This window comes from Callorhinchus milii, unplaced genomic scaffold, assembly GCF_018977255.1.
Source record: "Callorhinchus milii isolate IMCB2004 unplaced genomic scaffold, IMCB_Cmil_1.0 Scaffold3, whole genome shotgun sequence".
Classification (NCBI taxonomy): Eukaryota; Metazoa; Chordata; class Chondrichthyes; order Chimaeriformes; family Callorhinchidae; genus Callorhinchus; species Callorhinchus milii.
Window position 1 is genome coordinate 62,809,679 of NW_024704744.1, and position 21,943 is coordinate 62,831,621.

Consider the following 21,943-nt stretch of genomic DNA (forward strand, 5'->3'; position numbering starts at 1 on the left):
ACATAAAATATTAAATGGGAATGAAAAGTTAAACCCAAGACAACTTTAGGATGCACCAGACTGTAGAACAAGAGGACGTAGGTTTAGAGAATCAAAGGGCAATTTCAGGGCAGATACCAGGAAGTTTTTCCTTTACTCAGTGAGTTATTAATGACTGGAACAGGTCCCAGCAAGGGTTGTTGAGACTAGGACACTGGACTCATTTGAAAAGCAGCTTGATGCTGTGATTGGAGCATGGTAAGGTGGGTATTTGGAGGGTTGAGATCAGATAGGCCAAGGCATTTCTTCAGCTAAACCAACCCTGTGATCTTGAGAAGTGGAACCCCATCACTATGCCTAAAATTATAGAAGCCAGATAGAGGACTCCCTCCTGAAAGAGACGTACCCTGTTAACCTAATTCCAGAAATGATTAGTTGAAGTTTGGCAAGAGTCAAGGCTTTGGAACCCCAACGTGTGAATTGATGTACTGCTGGAATTTAATCAGCTAAAATGGCATAGCTTGCCTCCGACTTGTCCAGCTGGTACCACCCTCCCCATTAGGGGTTTACTTTTAGGGTTATCAGGTACTGAGTAGGAACAATCCCTGCCTTCAGTGACTTGTTTGACCCTCCAAGTCCTGCTGAAGTGCCAGGTTGGCTGGTCTATAATTAGACGTGCCTAAAAGTCACCTTGGAGCCATCTCAACCCCAGCTAGATAGAAGCAGGAACTCCCTGCAAGCTTCCTGTAAGGCAGAAAGGCTTTGAGTTAAATATGTGAGAGCATCGCCACCATCCTCCTGCACACCACTTCCCTTCTCATTGAGGGATAGTTCCACCAGTTGAAAATGCAGAGCTTGACCAGCACTGCTTGTGAAGGGAGTTAATATCTGGAAGGGAAATACCTTTGCCTTCAGTTAGAAAAATAACACAAACCCAGAGTTGATTGTTGCAAAATCTGAAAGTTATCATCCATTTCTTTTAATTATGAGAAAATCTGCATCATTCATTAGTGCAGCTGGTACAAATAAAGGGGTCAATGTATAAAATAACAGGTAAACTAGACTGCCAAAATACAGACAGTTTTATTGTGTTCATACACCTTTCATGCACAATTAGGTTTCCTTTGTTTTGGTAAAACATTAAACCATCATAATGGTTCATTATACCAATATCTTTCTGATGTTAAGACAAACAACAGGCATTACCGACTGCAGTCAACCAAATATAGAGATAAGTATTCATTCATCAATGATATCAATCAAAAAATAATAATCTTGACACTGGGATACTGACATTGAGTGCAATGGTTTCTAATAAAGGACTAGGACAGCCAGCAAGATTCAAGAATATTGCATTTAAAGACATAAAGCTGCTTCTGCAATATTGATCGAGGGTCAGGGTCCTGTGCAATTCATTCCTTTCATGCAGCAGAGGTGGAATTCCTCAGCACTAAAAACAAAACTGTGCATATGCAACTGCTTTACAGTATCGTTTCTGTCCAAGTCATCAAAATTCTGCAACCTGCATTCTCTTCCGAACAAGCACACCGTGAACTTTTATTTTACCCGCAAATTCCTTCACAATCTTGGCCCTCCCTATGCAATCTACTTGAGTTTTAATTTTCCTTTCCCACAATCATTGTGCAACTCTTAAAGGTGCTGTATCAGTGCAAGTTGCTGTCATTTCTCACTAATAGTGTCCCTCTGCCCAATTGATCTCATGGTTCCAGAGCACCCAATTTACTACCTCCCCATTGCAGAATCAAGTTCTTTTATGATTGAATCAGTGTCCTTGTCTTAAGTGTCTTTCCTGGCAACCTGTTAATTATCCTAGTTGGGAAAGGTTCATAAGAGGCCAGCAAATGAAAACAACAACAAATTATATTTATATAGCGCCGTTCACGTGAGGAAGACAATGCATTGGGAAAGACACATTTCAAGTTGACACATGAGCTGAATAGCACTGTTTCACTGCTGGTCAGAAAACATCATCCAGATTGCCTCTGGCCATTGAGTGCAATACAAATCACCTCTTCAGATGGGCCTCCAAGCCTCTGAGGCAGCAATAACTGCTTTACCACAAAGCCACTGCAGTCAGGACTGCAAGTTAGCATCAGAGATGTACTGTAAATGTAACATTAAAGGACAGAAGCAGGGGTGAGCGCTTTGAGAGTGCATTTTCTATATACCTTTAACCAGAAATTTATTTTAATGTTTGCTGTGTTGCTGAATTAAATCCTCTACATATCTCTCATGTTCCACAACAACTTTTCATAGGATCAAGCTACAATGTCTTTGATAAAGAAAGAGCCACTGTCAGCTATCAGTAACTCAGTAATCAGATGCTTCTCAGTAAGCTAATAAGCAGTTACAGTTACAGGTTCTGTCTGGTTGAGGTTATTTGCAGAGGTTTAATCCAGTCTGTGATTGGCATTGCCTTTACACAGAACCCTGGATGTGTTCTACAATTAAAGTGGAGGGAAAACTTCTTTTGGCCAGAAAATTAAAACCATTTACCCTTTGATCATGGTATTAACTAGTTGTTTTTTGAAATATTTGATGAATACTCTTGTCCATACTTGCTGCAATATCTTAAAAAAAGAAAACTGAGGTCCATGGCAATAGTAATAATAATCCTTGCATTTGATAGAGTGTCTTTCAGGTTAGAAGGATGTCCCAAAGCGTTTAACAAGATACACTATAAAGTGTTTTGCGGGCAAACGCGGCAGCCAATTTGCGCACAGCAATATCATACAAACAGCAATGAAGTGAAGGACCGATTTTATTTGAAGGAATGTTAGCCAGGACACCGGAAAAAATTCCTTGCTCTTTTCGAATAGAGCCATATGATCCTTAAAATTCACCTGAACAAGCGGACAGGACCTCAGTTTAACATCTTATCTGAAGGACAATATTGGCTAGTTCAGGTGTGAACACCCCCCTTACCCAAACATTAGCCAATAGTTTGACACAAAGCCTCCACCACTGTTCCCAATTCACGTGTATGGGCGACATCAATGGCAGTGATTGGAGGCTTCTAGTCAGGGGAGGCTATCTATAAGTAATAATTATGCACATGTCAATAACTAAGAAGGAATAGGAGTAGGCCAAAGTAGTGGAGTCTGCTTTGCCATTTTCTTAGATAATGGATGATCATGATCAAAATATAATGCAATTTACACTTTGTGGTGTTTTTCATGTCAGGGAAGATTTCTCAAAGAGCTCGATAAAGCTGTCTGGACACCAACCAAATAGCTTTGGACTATCATTTTTGTTGCAATATGAAACATCATATCACGGCACATTTTCATTTCCTAAATATTGCTGAACAAGCAATAATAATAATAATCCTTGCATTTGATACAGCGCCTTATCACGTCTTCGAGATGCCTCAAAGCAACACAAGCAGTGACATTTTACTGCAATATAAAAACACCCTTACTACTTACAATTCCCCAGTACTATTGGGAAACCATTTTGCTTTGTACATTAGATCCCTCAAGATGAATAAACAGTTGCCTCACAATCCCCTCCAGACCACCATTTTGTTAGAATGCTACACTGCTTAACAGCTGGAAACAAAATGTGTTTTTGGATGATTTCCCAGCGTACATTAGTAAGAGTTCTCGCTGCTGATGTGCCACACACCTGAGGACAGCTCAGCTACATCCCCATCCAAAGCCCAGTTAGCAACCCACTTGGGACAGTATTAACTGGCACTGCACAAGCTCTATTTTCAGATGCTGTGACCGTATCCAAGTGACAGGACATGACCAGACATATCCAAGTAAATCTTTGAATTCCCTGTAGATATGATTTTTAACATTTTCATTCAGGCTCGTAGTTATTTGTTCTGCAGTTTATTTTCAGTTATTATTTTAACAATGTACTTGCAATTATGAAGCTACTATTCAACTGTTGCTTTTATTTATAAAACAAACACAGGTGTTTACATATTTTCTCACAAGATTTTAAAAAANTTCTAGCACGCAAGTGCGAAGATATCATCAAGTGGTAGGATAATATTTAAGACAGATCCTCCCCACCCCCACTGGACTAGAAACCTACTGCACAAGGTGCTTTACTGGAGACTTATTGCACCAATATAGTGCTGTATGATTTTTTTTTCTCTTACATTTTCTCTCAATGAAATTTCATAAGCTAAACATAGATGTTAATTCAATGATCAACTTATGGTAACAGTATTTAGGGGCTAGATGGCCTCTGATATCGCCCCCCAAACATAGTCAATTAACTTTACAGTATATGTGCTTTGAGACGTCTCAATGACATAAAGCGCTATATCAAATACAATGATTATTATGATAGGAATATTATAATTCTTCCCATTACATGATTTTTCAAATCACACAACATATTGTAGGGTTACATGGTTACATAAAGTTCCAATGAGAAACAATTGACCCACATCTGTTGTACAAATACAATAAGTGAAAAGCCCAGTTTGTGCTGCTCACACAAGGAATATGTAATCAGTTACCAGACCTTCTTTGCTCATTGAAAGTCCAGTATATATTTGTTTAAAAACCTCCACACATCACCTCTTATCACTAGCTACACAGATTGTACAGTTTGATAGCATTTGAAACTGAGACAGCTCCATGAATGTAATTCCACTTATTTTCAAATCTGCAACCAATAATTCCACTCAAATGCTTTCTTTCCCAGGAAAGCCTTCCCTTCTTCTGCAATGCCCAGGCTTTTCAAACGTGAGCACTATCCCTTTCTCATGCCTCTCTCCTACTCTTCTGAACCTCGGCAATGTTTTACACCACGGTCTTTGCCTCTTCAGAATTTCAAGGAATACAAAAGAGTTTCAGAACTCCATTTTTCTCCAAATCTTCTCCCTTTGTGCACACACTTGGCCCAATCCTACTACCTACAAGCAATTTCTGTTGTGAGTGAGCAGGTCAGTGAGAATGTAACCTGAACAGTTCTACATCACCCCAGAGCTGCAGCATTGCTCTGCTGTGCAGAACTCCCATTCGAAATATTTTTTGTTGTGAATAACATGTTATTGAATCATCTTTTCAAACCCAATGGGACAAATTACCAGGATACACAGCACATTCATGCATACAAAACAGACATTTCATAAGCTTAGGACCTGTGCATGATAGGAACAAACACTGAACAATAAAACAACACAGCAATGGAGACCAACTGCTATTGTATTCTTTTTTCTAAATAGAATATATTGAATTTCTCTATTGAGAAAAATAAAGGAGGGGGAGTAGGTGTCAAGGCTATCTTTGGAGTAAATTTGCCTTAAGGTTCCATGCTATATGTCTGGATCTCCTTAAGGATATGAAATTGCCTATTCTTCTTTAAAACAGTCAGCAAAAGCAATAAAGAGAGCCAAGGCCAAGTGTGTTGGTATTTCTGTTTGCAGTAAATCCATGTTCTTACAAGCAGGACAGCTAGGTTTAGCCTCTCAGTAATCCCTAGGATTGATTATCAGTCTTATCATGCAATTGATACCCCATTTACAGTACACAAACTGGAGTCAAATAAATGCATCTTATGGCTGCTGTCTGCCACCATCCAGATTCATTTAGAAAGTGTAAGTGGGAAGGAACACAGATGAGATGGTAGGCAGGAGTGCAAGGGAAACACCAGCATTACAAGCTAATCCAGTGCTGGGTCCTGTAACAGACAGACTGCACAATTGAGAATAGGTTACAAGAAGGAAAAATAACTTTGTTCTTTTTCCAGTAAAAATGTCACGCTCCTCAAAACTGATGAGATCAGTTTGTCTGAGGTCCTCAACCTGACCTATATATCCCTTCATGCGGTAGCACTTCCTTATCTCTACAATAATGATATAATAATAATCCTTGCATTTTGTATAGCGCCTCATCACGTCGCCGAGACACCTTAAAGCATTTAACAAGCTATACCATGAAGCTGTGTATTTTGTAGGCGTATGTGACAGTCAGTTTAGTGCACAACAATATCCCACAAACAGCTATGGAGTTAGTGACCAATTTTATTTGGGGGATTGCTAGCCAGGACACTGGGAGTAACTCCCTTCTCTTTTTGAGTAGTGCCATGGTATCTTTAGAGTCCACCTGAACAGGCAGATGAGACCTCGGTTTAACATCTCATCTGAAGGACGGATTTTTTCTATCACTTGGCTTGCTGCAGCATCCCCTGTCTCCTCAGTACCGCCATTTGTGGCTGAGCCATCAGCTACTACCTCCTAACCTGGAACTCCCACTCACTACTCCTCTGTCTATATCTCTTTCTATCACTCTTTACATCCCGCCTTAAACTCTACCGCTTTGACGGTGCCCACGATTACCTTCCGCTTACCCTTTGCTCAGCATTCTACCTCGTCATTGTAAAGTGCTTCGAGATGTTATCCTATATGAGAGGCACTCTATAAATATTGTTGTTGAAAATATTCTGCTCATCACCACAGACTATTACCTAACAATCTGAGTTTTGAGTGAATCCAAGAGAACAGAATTTAAAACAATAACTTAAAAGGAACAAAAGATTCAAGTTGGCAGCTGATAATCTTGTAGATAGTGATTGAAGAGGTGAATGTTCATGTGCTGGAAAGTGGATAGGGAATTCAGTGGAAAGCATGTTTATTGCAAATATGGACAAATTAATGGACCCAGAATCTATTTTCATACCTGTTACTTCAGTCTTTGTACTGTGTATAACTGTACGGCATGTTCGCACTTGATGTGGCTTGAGACCAATTTTGCTGCTGCCACTTAGGATCCTCTTGGGGATAATTGTTTGCAACAGGTAATTAAACATTTTGTTCAGAACAAATGTGTTGCAATATGGTCCAAACACAGCTTGTTTGGTTAGAGCTGTTCTTTGTCAGAGGTGATATCCTGCACCAAACAAAGCTGCGGAATCTGATTGTACAATAGCCTGCAATGGTGGGGGAAGTTTAAAATAAATTAAAATGTAGTCATTTAAATGTGTAAACGTAACAAAACAATGTATATGTATGTGTGTGTGTATATATGTGTGTGCGAATATAGACGGACAATAAAAATATGTTTTGTTATGAAGTCTGTGTTTAGAGATACATTTCCCAAGTGAAATGTTGCAAGATCTATTTTTTGCACGATGATGCAGATGAATGCATTGGAGATGCAGGGAGGCACACTCCAGTGTGCATCTGTGAGGAGAAACCACGGTATATTGACAGCAAACTGGAGCGTAAACAAACCTAATAGCAATAGCACTGGGGGAAATAAGCTACAGAGGAAAAAGGCAGATGTTTGAAGCATTTGCCATTTGATTATACTCAGACGTATTTTCCACACCAGCCCTGTAAAGCACTCTATGTAAAAGGCACTATTTTAGTGCAAGTTGCTGCAGTAACTTCAACATTTCAATTCGAATGAGATGTTAAACCGACTGCCTGTTCAGGGGGATGTTGCAGGTGCTATAATAGCAAGTGCTATAAGGAGTGTGATCGAAGGCACGGTCGAAAAGAAGGGTCGAGATGGGTGTTGAAGGAGCCAAGGGAGGGGGCGAGGTGGAGGGACTGCGGAATGGAGTTCCGGGGGGGGCAGAGTGGCTGAAGGCCCACCCGCCAATGGGGGGCAGGTGATGCGGGGGACGTGAAGTAGGCCAGAGCCCGCTGAGAGGAGGGAGCAGGTTGGTAGGGGGTTAGGAGGTCACAGAGGTAGGTGGAGCAAGGCCATGGAGGGCTCTGAAGGTGAGGACCAGGATCTTGAACTGCATCCTCTGTGTGATGGGAAGCCAGTGGAGTCAGGCGAGGATGGGGGTGATAGGGTCACAAAGCCTGTTGCGGGAAAGGACACGGGCTGCAGAGTTCTGGATGATCTGCAGCCTGTGGAGGGAGGAGTTGGGGAGGCCGACAAGTAGGGAGTTTGCATAGTCGAGCCTGGACGTAATGAATGCATGTATGAGGTTTTCAGCGGCCTGTGGTGTGAGACAGTGGCAGAGCTGTGCGATGATGCAGAGGAGGGGAAGGCAGAGTGGGTCATGGCACAGATGTGGGGTAAATAGGATAGTTGAGGGTCAAACAAGATGCCAAAATTCTGGACTGGCTTAGTAAGGTGGAGTGTGCAACCATGGATGGTGATACTGTCAGTGCCTGAGGCGTGTAGTTGCTGATGGGAGCCAGCTTCAGTCTTGTTGATGTTCAATTGTAGAAAGTTAACTCTCATCCAGGATGATGTCTGACAGACATTCTGTCAGGACAGCAGTGGTCTGGGAGTCAAGGGTGGAGGCAGAGAGATAGAGTTGGGTGTTATCCACATACATGTGGAAGTTGACCCCTCATCTGTGGATGATGTCACTAAAATGGAGCATGTAGATGTTGAAGAGGAGGGGACTGAGGACAGAGCCTTGAGGAACACCGCATGAGATGGAGCGGGGGCTACCGGAGAAACCGTTTGAGGAGATGAAGTGGAGTCAGTGTGAGATAGGATCTGAACCATTCAAGAACAGAACCGTGAAGGTTGAGGTGTATACAAATATACAGTCACTGCACTTCAAGTTTTTACTTCTTCACACCCTGCCCCTCTTCCCAACCACAGTTAACCTCTGCTTAGCACCATACCTCCTTATCATTGCACTTCAACTGGGAGCTAACTGGGATTTACAAGATAGGAATTACTACCTCTGGACTGAAAGCTCCACTATTGCAGTTTATTTAATGGTGTGACCAATGTTTACTGCTGGCCTGAGTTTCAGCTTGGGCCAGGAGTAAACGTTCTGGTCCTTAAGAAACAGAACTGTTCACATAATTACAATAATTCTGATAGTCAACTAATGAACATTTGACAATAGAGTCATCAGGGGAAAGAAACAATTACCAAGTATTGATGCTTAATGGATGGAAAATGTGCTCTATTCAACTTCATTTGGAATATGTTTCGCCCACAAAATATAGTCAATTAACTTTACAGTATATTCTGTGAAGTGCTTTGAGACTTCTTGAAGATGTGATAAGGAGTTTTTATCAAATGCAAGGATTATTATTATTATCTCACAAAGCTTAACTGTCCTAAATAACTTAACAATTGAAATTCTATAAATTGCTCTAGCATTTAACTTCATGAACCTAAAACAAAACTCTTTCAGCTCTGCCACACCTTTCTACAGGCATAAACTTTTTACGTCTCCTGTCACTCCCATCACAGGCTGCATTTGGCAATGCAAATTTCAGCACTTGACTTCTGCAATGTCCATTAAATATTTTACAAAATTAAATGTAGAAAAGCTCTTTCTTAGACAATGAAACAGCAAGTGGGCTGCTCATACCCATGGTGGAGCTGAATAAATCCAGCAATCAATTACCAACAACAGGTTGTCTTGCCCAGGATTACTTTACTTATACCAGATTATTTTGGTGCACTGAGACGTTGCATTTTAGAAATGCTGAAAAGATTAACAAGCCACTTGGTGGATGGAAATAAGAGTAACTAGTTTGACATCTTAATTAATCTTAAGAGTCCTAATCTGTGTTTAATACATTATTGGAAAGCAGGCTAAAAGGGAAAAAGGAACTTTTAAAGTGCTTTACCATCTAAAAATGTGTCAAAAGCACTTTACAGGTGTCAGCCTTGTTCAGTTGGTCACAGTTCTGTATCAGAGTCAGAAGGTTTGTGTGTTTGAACCCCACATTAGGATTTTGAGCTCCGTGAGCCCTTCATAGTCTATGAGCTCACAGGCCAATACTCCAGTACAGTACGAGGGGAAGCGCTACATTGAGAGAGGTGCAAACCCTCATGTGATTTTGAACCAAGGGATCGTTTGGCTGATGGATGTTAAAAGATTTCATGACAGGGAAAGTTCCTCCAAGTGTCCTGGGTAACAATCTTTCAGATCATAATAAAACTGTTTACTTACATCATGGCTGCACACAAATTGGCTGCCATAGTGGTGCATTTCTGAAGTGGCACATCACTAAAATCATAGCAGGAAGGAAGGCAAAGAAATTGCCTAAATTGGAAAATGTAAGGCACTGGGAAAATTAAACATATTAAAAAGATGGATACAAGCTTGCAGCTATAAATTCACAATAAAAATGCTTCTGCAAGAGCTCCACTGTCCTTGAAAATAGTTAGCACACATGATGGTATGTTATAAGAGGTTCTGACTTACAATAAAGGTCACTACAGTTAGTTATTAATAAGGTGATAAGAGATGTTGGTCCACAAAAGATACATTCAATCCATTTTGCAATATATTCTGTGAAGCTCTTTGAGATGTCTCAACCTCATCTCAACCCCATGATAACGCCCTATATCAAATGCAAGGATTATTATTATTATTAGACATCTTATTATTATGAAATGCTGTAAAATGTAAATTCTTTCTTTCACTCGAGGTACAAGCGATTTGCAGAATAATTTCTATTTGAACAATTTAACATCTTCAAAACAAACCACCATCATGCAAAAGACCTACAAATATCAAAGGCAAAAGAAAAATGCACTGGCATCTCACACATAAAGATACATTTGCACATCTTGCAGCATGTAGGCCACCTAGAACCATGGAAATTTACTTTATAGAAGAAAGCCATGTTATCTGCAGTATGTAGGCCTTTAAACACATTTCATTTGAAATTGAAGGCTGTCATAGTAATAGTTATATGCTCCTGTCCACAAACTCTGCTATAGAAAGTATACTGAGTTCATGGCTTGCTGTGTGTCTCTAAGCTCAATTGACAGTGCAGCCAATAGGGTTTTCAATGATACGTGCAAGCATTCAATACGACTTGAAATTCAATAAGGAATATTTTTGCAACATTTGGACACTGCCAAATTTTGCCCTAGGAAGAGAGATGAGGCAATATGGCATACTCAGGATATTCAGGTATCAACTAACAGAATTATCAGTTAAAATGATATCACCAGATGTTACAGAACATTAACTTTCCAACAGTATAAATCAGCAACTGATCCAGCTGCATTATACCATCAATGGCCACCCACATATCGATATGAATGAATGACAAACAAGGATTGTGTTACAGGAGCACTCAGCATGTTGCGACAAGCCAAAGAACATACCAGAGTTCCAAATCCCAGGGTCCAAAAATGCTCGTTCCGCACTTCGAGGACACCATCCAGAGTGGAAACCTGAAACAGTAAAATTAAGGCATTAGTCTGCAGAATGTTTAAAGTTTACTTCACAGGACATCCGGTACTTCTAAACTGTACAAGATAAGGTAACAGAAAGATTTGGTTGCTATTAACATACCACAGCAGAACTTCACAAATTATATCTGCACTGAAGCTTACTGGTGACAGATATTACATGTTCTGGGTTCAGAATGAGCATTTCTATATAGATTGCCATGCTGTCAAAATACCAACTCTTATTTGTATTATTGTATTTATATTTGTAAAGCATATGCATGTGAATTTAATCTGACTTAATTTGATTGGTAATGCATTGCTACAAGTCACCATTTACTTATCTGGGCATCAATGCATTAAGAGGATCGATCACCGGTCAAAATTTTGAACAGTGAATAGATTTCGAAGCCTGCTTTATTGACTGGGGCTGATGAGAGTTCTCTGTGCACACAGCTAAATGCATTCATGGAGCACTGACTGGAGTTTAACAAATTTTTTAAAAACATTACTCCGTAAGATTTCTTAAACATTTCACTGGAGTGGCCACATCATTCAAGGGACCATTTGTCAGTGGAGCTCTAGTTGACTCTCAACAGCTGTGTTTATACTGCAGCAGCATGAATTGAGGTGCTGCCAAAACCAGGTGGTCTCCAGTGTGATTCCCTTTCATATCACTGGGAAAACTGCGCTATACACCAACCATTATTTAACTGTTATTTAATCCACTATTTCAATTTAAAGTTCCAAATTTCCAAATAAAGATCTAACATTTGCAAGTAAAATGTAATTCTCTTGACAGTAGGTTCTGCAACAGTTTACATTCTAAAACCATATTAATTCAGGATAGTTTTGATATCGATAGTTTGGTTTACTCTCGACACAACCAAACCAAAATGTGTCATATTCTTTCAAGTCAATAGGCTGGGTCCAAAAACTATATTTTACCAGTGGCATGAACAAGGTGAAGTTACTGCAAAAAGTAAGCCAGCTTTCCAGTAGATACTAGTGATTTAACTGACCTTGCAAATCTCTCTTGAACTGCTGGCCTTCAGGATCAGTATAATGTTTATTAAAGGGAACAGATACATATAGCAAATGACTATGAGTCTAGTATAAAGCTAAGTGACCTGCAAAACGCCAGAGACAGAAAAGGACTTGGGAGTGTATGTATGTGTACCCCAAGTATCATGGATACATACCTCTCTTAAAAGCTTGTCCAGTTGGCCAATCACATGAGAAGGTGTCGTCTGCAGAAAACAGTTTTAAAATTTTTTTTCAAACTTTCAGGTTACAACAGTATAATTTATATCCTATGTATTAGTTCTGCTCATTTGGTGAAGGAAAGACATTTCCCCTCACTTTTGCTCCTTCAAGAGCTGGTTGACTACTATACACATCTCCAAGGCCAATTTCTCCACGTTATGTCCAGTTAATAAACAATCACAAGCAGGGGAGTGAGTTAGCGTCAGCTCATCCCTCATCCTGTGAAGAAATTGCTCACTCTTGCTGGCCAATGACAGAAAAAAACCACACCAAACCTCAAGTGGCAGAAAAGCTCTGGGCCTCAACCCTTTGACCATGTTGGTCAACAGTAAACATGGATGAATGTAAAAGGATTCAAGTCATCAACACGTCCTTCCTTTGATTTCTTGAGCTAAAGGCTATATCAATACAACTGCCTGTTTGGCAAATCTCAGATCCAGGTCATTGACACTGCTTTTCTACTGTCAAGGGATTCAAACTGTATCAGATAAGAGCTTTCCTACCTGAAGCAGCACCTTTCCACTGTAAACACTCATCGGATACATGGTACCAAAGGTCATAACAGCAATGGCTATAGCTGAGGCGGTGTCAACTGAAAAATAATTACTGGGAACAGAGGTGGGAAAAAAAACGTTGATGAGTAGAGGGCAGTAATACAGACTTGTACATTTTCCATTTCAGATTATAAAGCATTTAAATTATTATGAATACTGCACTACCCATTTTGTTAGTCCGAAAAGAAATATCATTGTGTCTCAGGATAATCGTGCTCACAGTTAAATGGAAAGTAAACAGGTGGTGGAAGTGATAAGATGGGAAATTAACTTTATTTTTCAAAAATTTGTATCTGGAAAAGATATCTCAAAATATGGTTATAGTTTTGAAACAATTATGAACATATTAAGACTCTTGCACAAAATGCTGGTCTCAAATAACAAAATATTTATATATAGAAATCTACAGCATCTCCATTAGACAAACTCCACAGGCAAATGCTGATGTGCATTAAGAGACAATTAATTTTCACGATTTCTTGTACTTTCACAGAGATTTTCCACCTCTGTCTAAATATACAGTACTCTATTTATGTAGCATTTTTTATGTTCTAGAATTTAGCAAATTACTGAATTCAGTGTTAATTTTGTAATTCCTAAAAGAATTTACTGAAAACGAGCTTCAAAATTAAAAAGTAAAAATAATAATCCCTAGATTGGTATAGAGCCATTCATGTCAGGAGGATGGCCCAAAGCACTTCACAGGATATACTGTAAAGGGCAGTGACTGTGTGTATTTTGTGAGCGCATGTAGTGGCCAATTTGCGCACAGCAATTTCATTCATGAAATGAATGACCAATTTTAACTGGGGGGTGGTGGTGTGAGGGGAGGCTATTTATTGGCCAGCAAACCAAGAGAAACTCACTTCTCTTTTTAAATAATGCTATGGGATCTTTAATGTCTACGTGAACATGCAGACGGGACCTCTGTTTAAGGTCTCATCTCATCAATCGGTTGCCGCGTTTGGCCCACTAAACACACAGTCACTACACTTCACAGTGTATCCTGTGAAGCGCTTTGAGACATCTCGAAGACACGATAAGGTGTTATATCAAATGCAAGGATTATTATCCAACAGGCAACACCCCAGTACTGCATTCAAATGTTAGCTTAGACTATACAAGTTCCAAGTTTCAAAATAGGGCTTGAACCCATAACCCTGTGACTCAGAGACGAGAATGCAACTACTGTACAAATGCTCACACAAATAAAATTAAGGGTATATTTGAATATTTGCCGACTTCTGGACTCTCTGAAATGTTACATGTAAATCTAGAACCAGATGCAATTTCTCCTCGTATCTTGTTCAAATAGTCAAATCGCTTATCAATTCTGTCAAAGTTCAGATAAATTACATATTTATAATGAAGGTCACGTACTTTATTTCAATCAGCATGTAGGTGATGCAGAGTGCCACGGCCCCCGCCAGGTCAATCAGCACAAACGGATTCATACGAGGAAGCAAAATGCTGCTTAAACTGGGAATTATCCCACATAAACTGGAAAGGTAAAATGCATGATTAGGACCCGTTTATGAAAAGACTAAAGACTTATCCCACTGTCACGAAAGTATCACACAGTGCATGCCTTTTTCCCTTACTCTGCATCATTACATCTGAACTCTAATAACAACTGGACTTTATGGCCAGTAGCTCACAGTTCACTACAGCATTGTGGTCTGAAGTGGACATGCAAGTAGTTGTCATGCAGATAACTGGTGTTCTACTACTTGTCCTTGCAGAATAATAGCAATTTATTGAGACCTAAGAACTATTGTAGAAACACTGACAAAGTGGTACGCAAGAACAGCCCACATAACTCCCTCTCCAATTTCTCCCTTTTCCTGCAACAACTACCTGGCTACCAACCAGCCCACCTAACAATAGCTTGACTGAGAGAGAGAGAGAGAGAGATTGCAGTGACTTTTTTAATGTATTGCAAACAAAATCCTATGTACTGACACAGCACAACAGTGCCTTAGCAGGTTTTGTCACTGCACTGGCCAAAAAGGTAGAGTTGAACAAAAATGTTTTAAAATATCCTTTTTTTTCGCTCCTCTGAACAATCCCTTCTGTACAGACACATATTCCCCCCACCCCCACGAGATTCTGCCCCCTCACCGACAGACATCACCCCTCCTGCACAGATGTAGACTCTTCCTCTCTCCCCCACCCACACACCACCTGCCAGACATCTCCTGCCAGACATCTCCAGACAGACAACCACATTAATCTACCTTCTTGGCCAAATTTAGCAGATTTGAACACATTTGCAGTCAGTATGACAAGCATGTAAATCACAAATATTCTTGGGAGTGTAAAANCTATTGTATAAAATATTATCCGCCCCCACCCCTTCACCAGCAAGGTAATGGAGAATAGATGCCTGGGAGTGATTAAAAGGCAGCTATCTGATCCAAGGGCTATGGATTATGCAATAAATTGAAGAGTGAAGCTTTAAGTGGTATATTACTGTCATCCGAACTACAAGATGAAATTACAGCCTTGAAATGACTGCAGAGTATTCTTTTTTTTAATAACCATATAATCTGATCATATTCAGTTTGGAATCCTTTTTAAGTGACAAGCAGTGTAAAAGTCAATAGGCACTGTGCTTCTTATCATTAGTGCATCATTAATGGCAATGTGGCTGAAAATGCAGGAGCTACTACTTGGATTCATGAATAATGACTCCTGCCAGTAACTAGAAATGAGCAACACTGAGCCTTGGGAACTTTTCGATCTACTTCTATGTTATAGAGGTGTTTTTGCGGATTGGCATGACACATTTCTTGAGGTACAATGATGTTCCAAATTGAAAATCCAGCACTTCCAACACAACACCAACATTGGTACTTAATGATGAAAAACTATTAAGTAATCAGTAAATGTCGATGCAAAATAATTTGTGGTCATTTTTTGCAAAATAAATATTTTGGCTAGAAATTCTTCATGATGCTAAATGTAGCAGCTTAATATGCACTAACTCAGCCTATTGGCTCATATTGTCAATGTTTAGTACTGGCTGTTACATTAGACAGTAATGATGAACATCATTTTGCAATGTATCATTCTCGATAGTCTGGTAATAGCAACTGGGTTTGCACAATACTATATGCACGTATAGTGGCCATTTAATAGAAACCAATGTTAAAAGCAGGTCTTTTAATTACAGATCATTGCCTGGCTCAAGAAACATGTTAGTGACCACAGCACGCAGTACTTGAACGATTGATCTTTATCAGGCAGTTTTGAAAAGTGCAATCCACAGGGACATCATAGGATCAGCTGATACACCCCTACTCAACAAGGTTAATCTTCATCTAAATCACAACAATCTGTCCAATTGTGAGGAAAGGACAAATTACAGCAACAATTACCCTTCAGCCGTTTCAAAAACGTCTAATTTGGCATCTTGTAGTAAGATCGGGGTATTTAATTTGAAGAAGGGTTAAATTACTGCTTTCGGCACAATGACTTCTTTTGTGGCGTGGAGACCTTACACCAGGCATAGAATGGCTACAGGCACTCCACTCAAATTACCTGCTTCCACAAACCCAACCACCTGGACAAAAACCCTCAGTTATAGTTGCCAGCTTGCAAATGCATTTGTACCAAAAATATCACAAAACTAATGTGATGAGTACCCACATAAAGTGTCAGAAGAACTAATTTAATGAGAGGACCAGCTTCACATCGATTTCCAGCCTTTTAGGGTTCATAAAGATAAATGATAAATGTCCAATCCCTCTTACCTTCGACTTAGATCAGCAACGTGTTCCTGAAGCCAGCTTGTACTAGCAGCTGTAATGACAGCAGGAAGGTCCATTACATTTCTTGTTCTATTGTTATCCTTAAATGAACACCCTGAAGCATTACAGATCTAATGCAATATACCATACGTTGATACTATATATAACAAAAAAAAGTCTTTGTTTCCCAATATAGAGAGGTTAAATGTTCTTTTTTGTTGTTATTGATTGCCGAGAAACCAACTCATTACTACAGGACTGTATTGATTCATAAAGGATCCCCCTTCAAAGCAGGCTTACTGTACTTTTAAATCTAATCAAATGCAATGGAAGCAACTGAATTTGGATATAGTCTCCAATGTCTACCTTAAAGCTGAATGAAACAAATTAGATATAAACAGAATTATCACCCACACACAATGAAAATGTAAGTATACTTAGTCTGAAAAGATGAACTATTACTCAAACACCAAATTTCTTACTCTGGTAAGGATTCACCCTCTTTCTATCTCAAGCGGTGGCTAGTGACCTGTGCAGGTGTTTGGCGAGGTCACACCAGCAAATGTCAGAGAGGATGAACATGTTACTGCAGGTAACTCACCCTCCCTGTGAAGAAGTGTCCATTTGGCAACTGCTTCTCATGACACAGATGTAATATCGCCAACATACAAGTACCCACAAACTCTAATAGAACACACAGCACAACACGCAGCATGACCGCTTCAGAACATCTTTCTTTCATTTCAATATTATACTTGCTATTATTTCGTTCCCCACACTCCCAATCATTTCTTTTGACTATTTTGGTCAAGAAGGGAGAGGGAAAGAACAACAACAACTTGAATTTATATAGCACCCTCCACGCTGGATGGCGCCTCAGAGCGCTTTACAGTAATGGATCCCGCCGCCGAGCCAGGGGGAGGGGAGGAAGGTGATCAAAGGCACGGTCGAAGAGAAAGGTCTTCAGCAGAGACCTGAAAATAGGAAGAGAGGGAGTGAGACGAAGGGAGTGAGGAAGGGAATTCCAGAGCCTCGGGGCATAGTGGCTGAAGGCATGGCCGCCAAGGGTGGAGCGGAGGACTCGGGGGACGAGGAGGAGGCCAGACCCGGAGGAACGAAGGCAACGGGTACTGGTTTGAGGAGAGAGGTCAGAGAGGTAGAGGTGTGCAGAGGAGTGCAAGGACTTGAATACAAGGGTGAGGATCCTGAAGTCGATCCTCTCTGGGACAGGCAGCCAGTGCAGTCTGGCAAGGACTGGGGTGATTGGGGAGCGGAGTTTGGTGCGGGTAAGAATGTGGGTTTTGAATGATCTGAATTTTATGCGTGGTAATGGATGGGAGACTGGCGAGGAGGGCGTTAGAATAGTCCAGCCAAGAGGTGACAAAGGCATGGACCAGGGTTTCAGTGGCTTTCGGAGAGAGGTATTTGCAGAGGAGGGCGATGCGTCGGAGGTGGAAGAAGGCGATGCTGGTGAGGGACCGGATGTGGGGGAGGAAGGATAATTGGGCCTAGGTTGTGTACAGATTCGGAGAGTTTTAGGGGGAGGTTTGGTAGGTGGAGGAGGTGAGAGCCGTGAGATTTTAGACTTTGACGAGGGCCAAAGAGTATGGCTTCTGTCTTGTCAATGTTCAGCTGAAGGAAATTTGTACTCATCCAGCCCCTAAAATCTGACAGGCAGGCTGACAGAATATCAGGGGACTGAGGGTCGCAAAGAGAGGTGGAAAAATAGAGTTGGGTGTCGTCCGCGTACATGTGGAAATGTACCCCATGTCTGCGGATGACATCCCCAAGAGGGAGCATGTAGATCAGAAAGAGGAGGGGGCCAAGGATGGATCCTTGGGATACCTCACAGATGACCGGGTGAGAGTGGGAGGAGAAGCCGTTTGTCCAGATCTACTGCTGGCGGTTTGTGAGGTAGGACTCGAACCAGGCGAGTGCGGTCCCACTGAGGTGGATGACAGAGGAAAGACGGTGGAACAGGATGGCGTGATCGACTGTGTCGAACACCACGGAGAGGTCCAGGAGGACAAGGAGGCAGAGGGAGCCCTGGTCATAGATAGAGAGGATGTTGTTTGTGACTTTCACAAGTGCAGTCTCTGTACTGTGGGCGGAAACCGGACTGGAGGGGTTCGAAGAGGGAGTGGGAGGAGAGGTGTTTGCGAAGTTGATTGGCAACAACGCATTCTAAGACTTTTGCGAGGAAGGGCAGGTTAGAAATGGGGCGGTAGTGGCTGGGGTTTGAGGGATCAAGGGAAGGTTTCTTGAAGAGGGGGGTGATGACAGCAGTGTTGAGGGGGGCAGGGCCTGATCCAAAGGAGAGGGACTGATTGATGACATCAGCCAGTAGTGGGCAGAGGAGGGGGAGCTGTATGACCAGCAAGTTGGTGGGGAGGGGGTCGAGGCAGCAGGTGGAGGTGATGGTGGGCGAGAGGGAGGAGGGAGAGATGTGGGGAAGGAATGTAGAATGGGGATGGTAGAAGGAGCAGATGATGGGGAGGGTGAGGGGGACAGAGAGGGGGTGGTGGTGGGTGACAAGATGCAGGTGGATGAGGCTGCCTGGTGGATGTTGTGAATTTTAGATGAAAAGAAGTCCATGATTTCCTCGCACTTGGCATTTGATATGAAGATTGAGGAGGCCTGAGGTGGGGACAGAGGATGTAGTGGGTGGTGGAAAAAAGGATTTTAGGGTTGTGTTTAGCCTCCAAGATGATGTTGGAATAGAAGGCCGTTTTTGCGCGTTTCAAAGAATGGCGGTAGCTGTGGAGATGCTCGAGCCACAGTTAGCGGTGGACTGTCAGGCCAGTTTACCATCATCTGCGCTCGAGCAGCCGGGTTTGGGTTTTTAGGCGGTGGAAATGGCTGTTGTACCAGGGGGATCGGGTGGGCTTGGAGATGGTCCTGGATTTCAGGAGGACGAGGGAGTTGAAGGTGGAGGAATGGCGATCATGGAGCAGCTGGACAGCTGCTTCAGGATCTCCGCGGGTGGAAGGCCAAAGGGATAGGATGTTTGATGATGCAAGGGCCTTGAAGACAACAATATACAGGTTAATACCATCAATGTCATATTTTGTTGAAATCTAAACACATGTCTGTACGAAGGGGATTCTGAAAAATTCCTGTGAAGTTATTATATAAGCAGAAGATGCATTACAGCTCTGTATGGTATACTGGACAACTAAACAAAGAGCTCAAATATTTTTACAATAAAATCCGTTCAACAAACATTAAAACTGTGGCTTGATCTTTCTATTTGAAGTTGTCCTGCTATGAAAATGTAAATGAGACATTGCCCATCAAAAACAGCTTGACCAGGTACAGATGTAATCAGGCTCGCTGTAGACTTGTGGCTGTTGAGACTAAGTTAAAAGCTGTTCACTTTCATTTGTTACTTTTCAAAACATCAATCAAAAGAAAGCTCATCTTAAATTGCTTACTGGATTGATTGGATGTCAAATCTAATGGAAGATTTCAAGTCTTCCCACAACTCCATGGGTAATTGCATCACATGGTGCAGCATTGAGCCATGAAGACCAATGTTTACACTACCATTGTCTTGAAGACGTGATAAGGCACAAAATCAATTATTACCAGGAGTGAAACCACTTTGTATTTGGCAGCATAGCAGTCCAGAGAAGGAACTCAACAACACCAACAACAAGATTTCATTTATAGAGCGCCTTTTACATCGGGAGGACGTCCCAAGGCGCTGGACAGTTGGGTCAGGACCCGAGCAGGGGGGAAATTGTCAGGGTGAGGGGAGGGAAGGGATGGAGCGAGGAGGGGGTAGAGAACTCGATCTATTCCTCCCACTTTGTATACCTTTCTCCCCACACTCTACATTACTTTGATTCAAGAACAAACAAAAAAAATCCACACACATGATCTTGGGGTTCTGAACATCTTGGCACACCTTGGATTGTGATAGTGTCATTTTAACTAAAATCAAATATCTGCATTTTAATATAAACATTTTGGTGGTGAAATTCGTTAATTAAAAATATTTCTTAAAATTGCTCACGTTCTGAGTGCTTTGAGCAAAGTCTGGTGGAGAGTCCAATGAGATTTGCACTCACTACGTTACTCAAGGTAGGAGCCAGGAGCAGGGCTCTTTGTACAAACACTATTCCAGCCTTCAATTATACTGAACATTTGGCCCAAATCTTGGTCGAGGCAACAGTGGGCAATCACTGTATCCTCATGCTCAGGAATGGAGGAAAATACATTAACAGGGTTTTCACTCCCAATTATTGCTCAGCAATATCAGCTGGAAACACATGTATAGAAATTAGGCTCAAGTTCAACTATGCAGGGAACCGAATCAAATTACCAACTGTGAAGGCTCACACATGAAGAATAAACATGAAACTGAATTATACATTAATTAGCTCTGTTTAGATGGGTCAAGAAAAACAGATTTTTTCTCTTAGCCACTCTCGATCTTGGTTTCACTAGAAGGTGACGAGCAGAGGCTCATAGTTTATAGAGAGCACAAGCCATGAACTCACAAGCCACTGTTATGTGGCATAATACATTGCAGTATCAATATGCAAGACTGCTTTAAAGACAAGATCACAATGAAGCAAAATTAATATCTTAAGATAAGGACTGAGCTTCTGTGCATACAAAATTGATCTGGTTATAGAGCAAGCATATTGAACTACTTTAATAGTTAAAAAGCAACAATGGAGTTTCAGCAACTCCAACAGCGAGCACACGTTGCTCCTTTTCAGATCCTCAGATAAAATGCTGGAGTACCATCCATAGCTATGATTGACAGTTTTGAAACTATCTAAAATGGAAAGCGTGCTTCTCAAGTGAACAGGAAGCAACAGCTCTCAACTGGTGAAATACAATACTTGCAACCAAGAGAGTTGTGAATTTCTACCAAAATAATGGAAATGCCAGACATTCCAAATAGGGAAGTTTATACTGTACATGTTTTTTAAAAAAAAATATTTTAGGGGGAAGAGCATGCTGTTATGATTCCAAAGGTACTACCTTTGGAATCACATAGTCTTAAGCTGACATTCCAGTGAAGTGCTGTGTTGCAATGTTGGAAGTGCGTCCTTCAGATGAGACATTTTACTAAGGTCCCGTTTGTCTGTTTAGTTGGATGTTAAAGATCTCATGGAACTATTTGAAAAGAGAACGGAGTGTCTACCGGTGTCCAGGAGGAGCAAGGCCGAGGGATTGAGGCAGGAAATTCCAGAATTTCAGGGACTACCAGGAGGAAGGCACCTCCACCAATGCAGCACACCCATAGCATTCCATTGGAGAGCAT

At 41.2% G+C, this 21,943-nt stretch overlaps 1 protein-coding gene across 1 annotated transcript in view; it reads right to left on the minus strand.

Moving 5' to 3' along the window:
* The window catches only part of slc30a6 (solute carrier family 30 member 6), an 80,025-nt gene that overhangs the window by 4,098 nt on the left and 53,984 nt on the right, over positions 1 to 21,943 (minus strand). Inside the window, exons 10-14 of the mRNA XM_042333496.1 lie at positions 16,666 to 16,714; positions 14,291 to 14,410; positions 12,860 to 12,962; positions 12,293 to 12,340; positions 11,025 to 11,093 (exon numbers count right to left, since the gene is read on the minus strand). Of these exons, the coding sequence (XP_042189430.1) occupies positions 11,025 to 11,093; positions 12,293 to 12,340; positions 12,860 to 12,962; positions 14,291 to 14,410; positions 16,666 to 16,714 (389 nt within the window). The remainder of the gene's footprint in view (positions 1 to 11,024; positions 11,094 to 12,292; positions 12,341 to 12,859; positions 12,963 to 14,290; positions 14,411 to 16,665; positions 16,715 to 21,943) is intronic.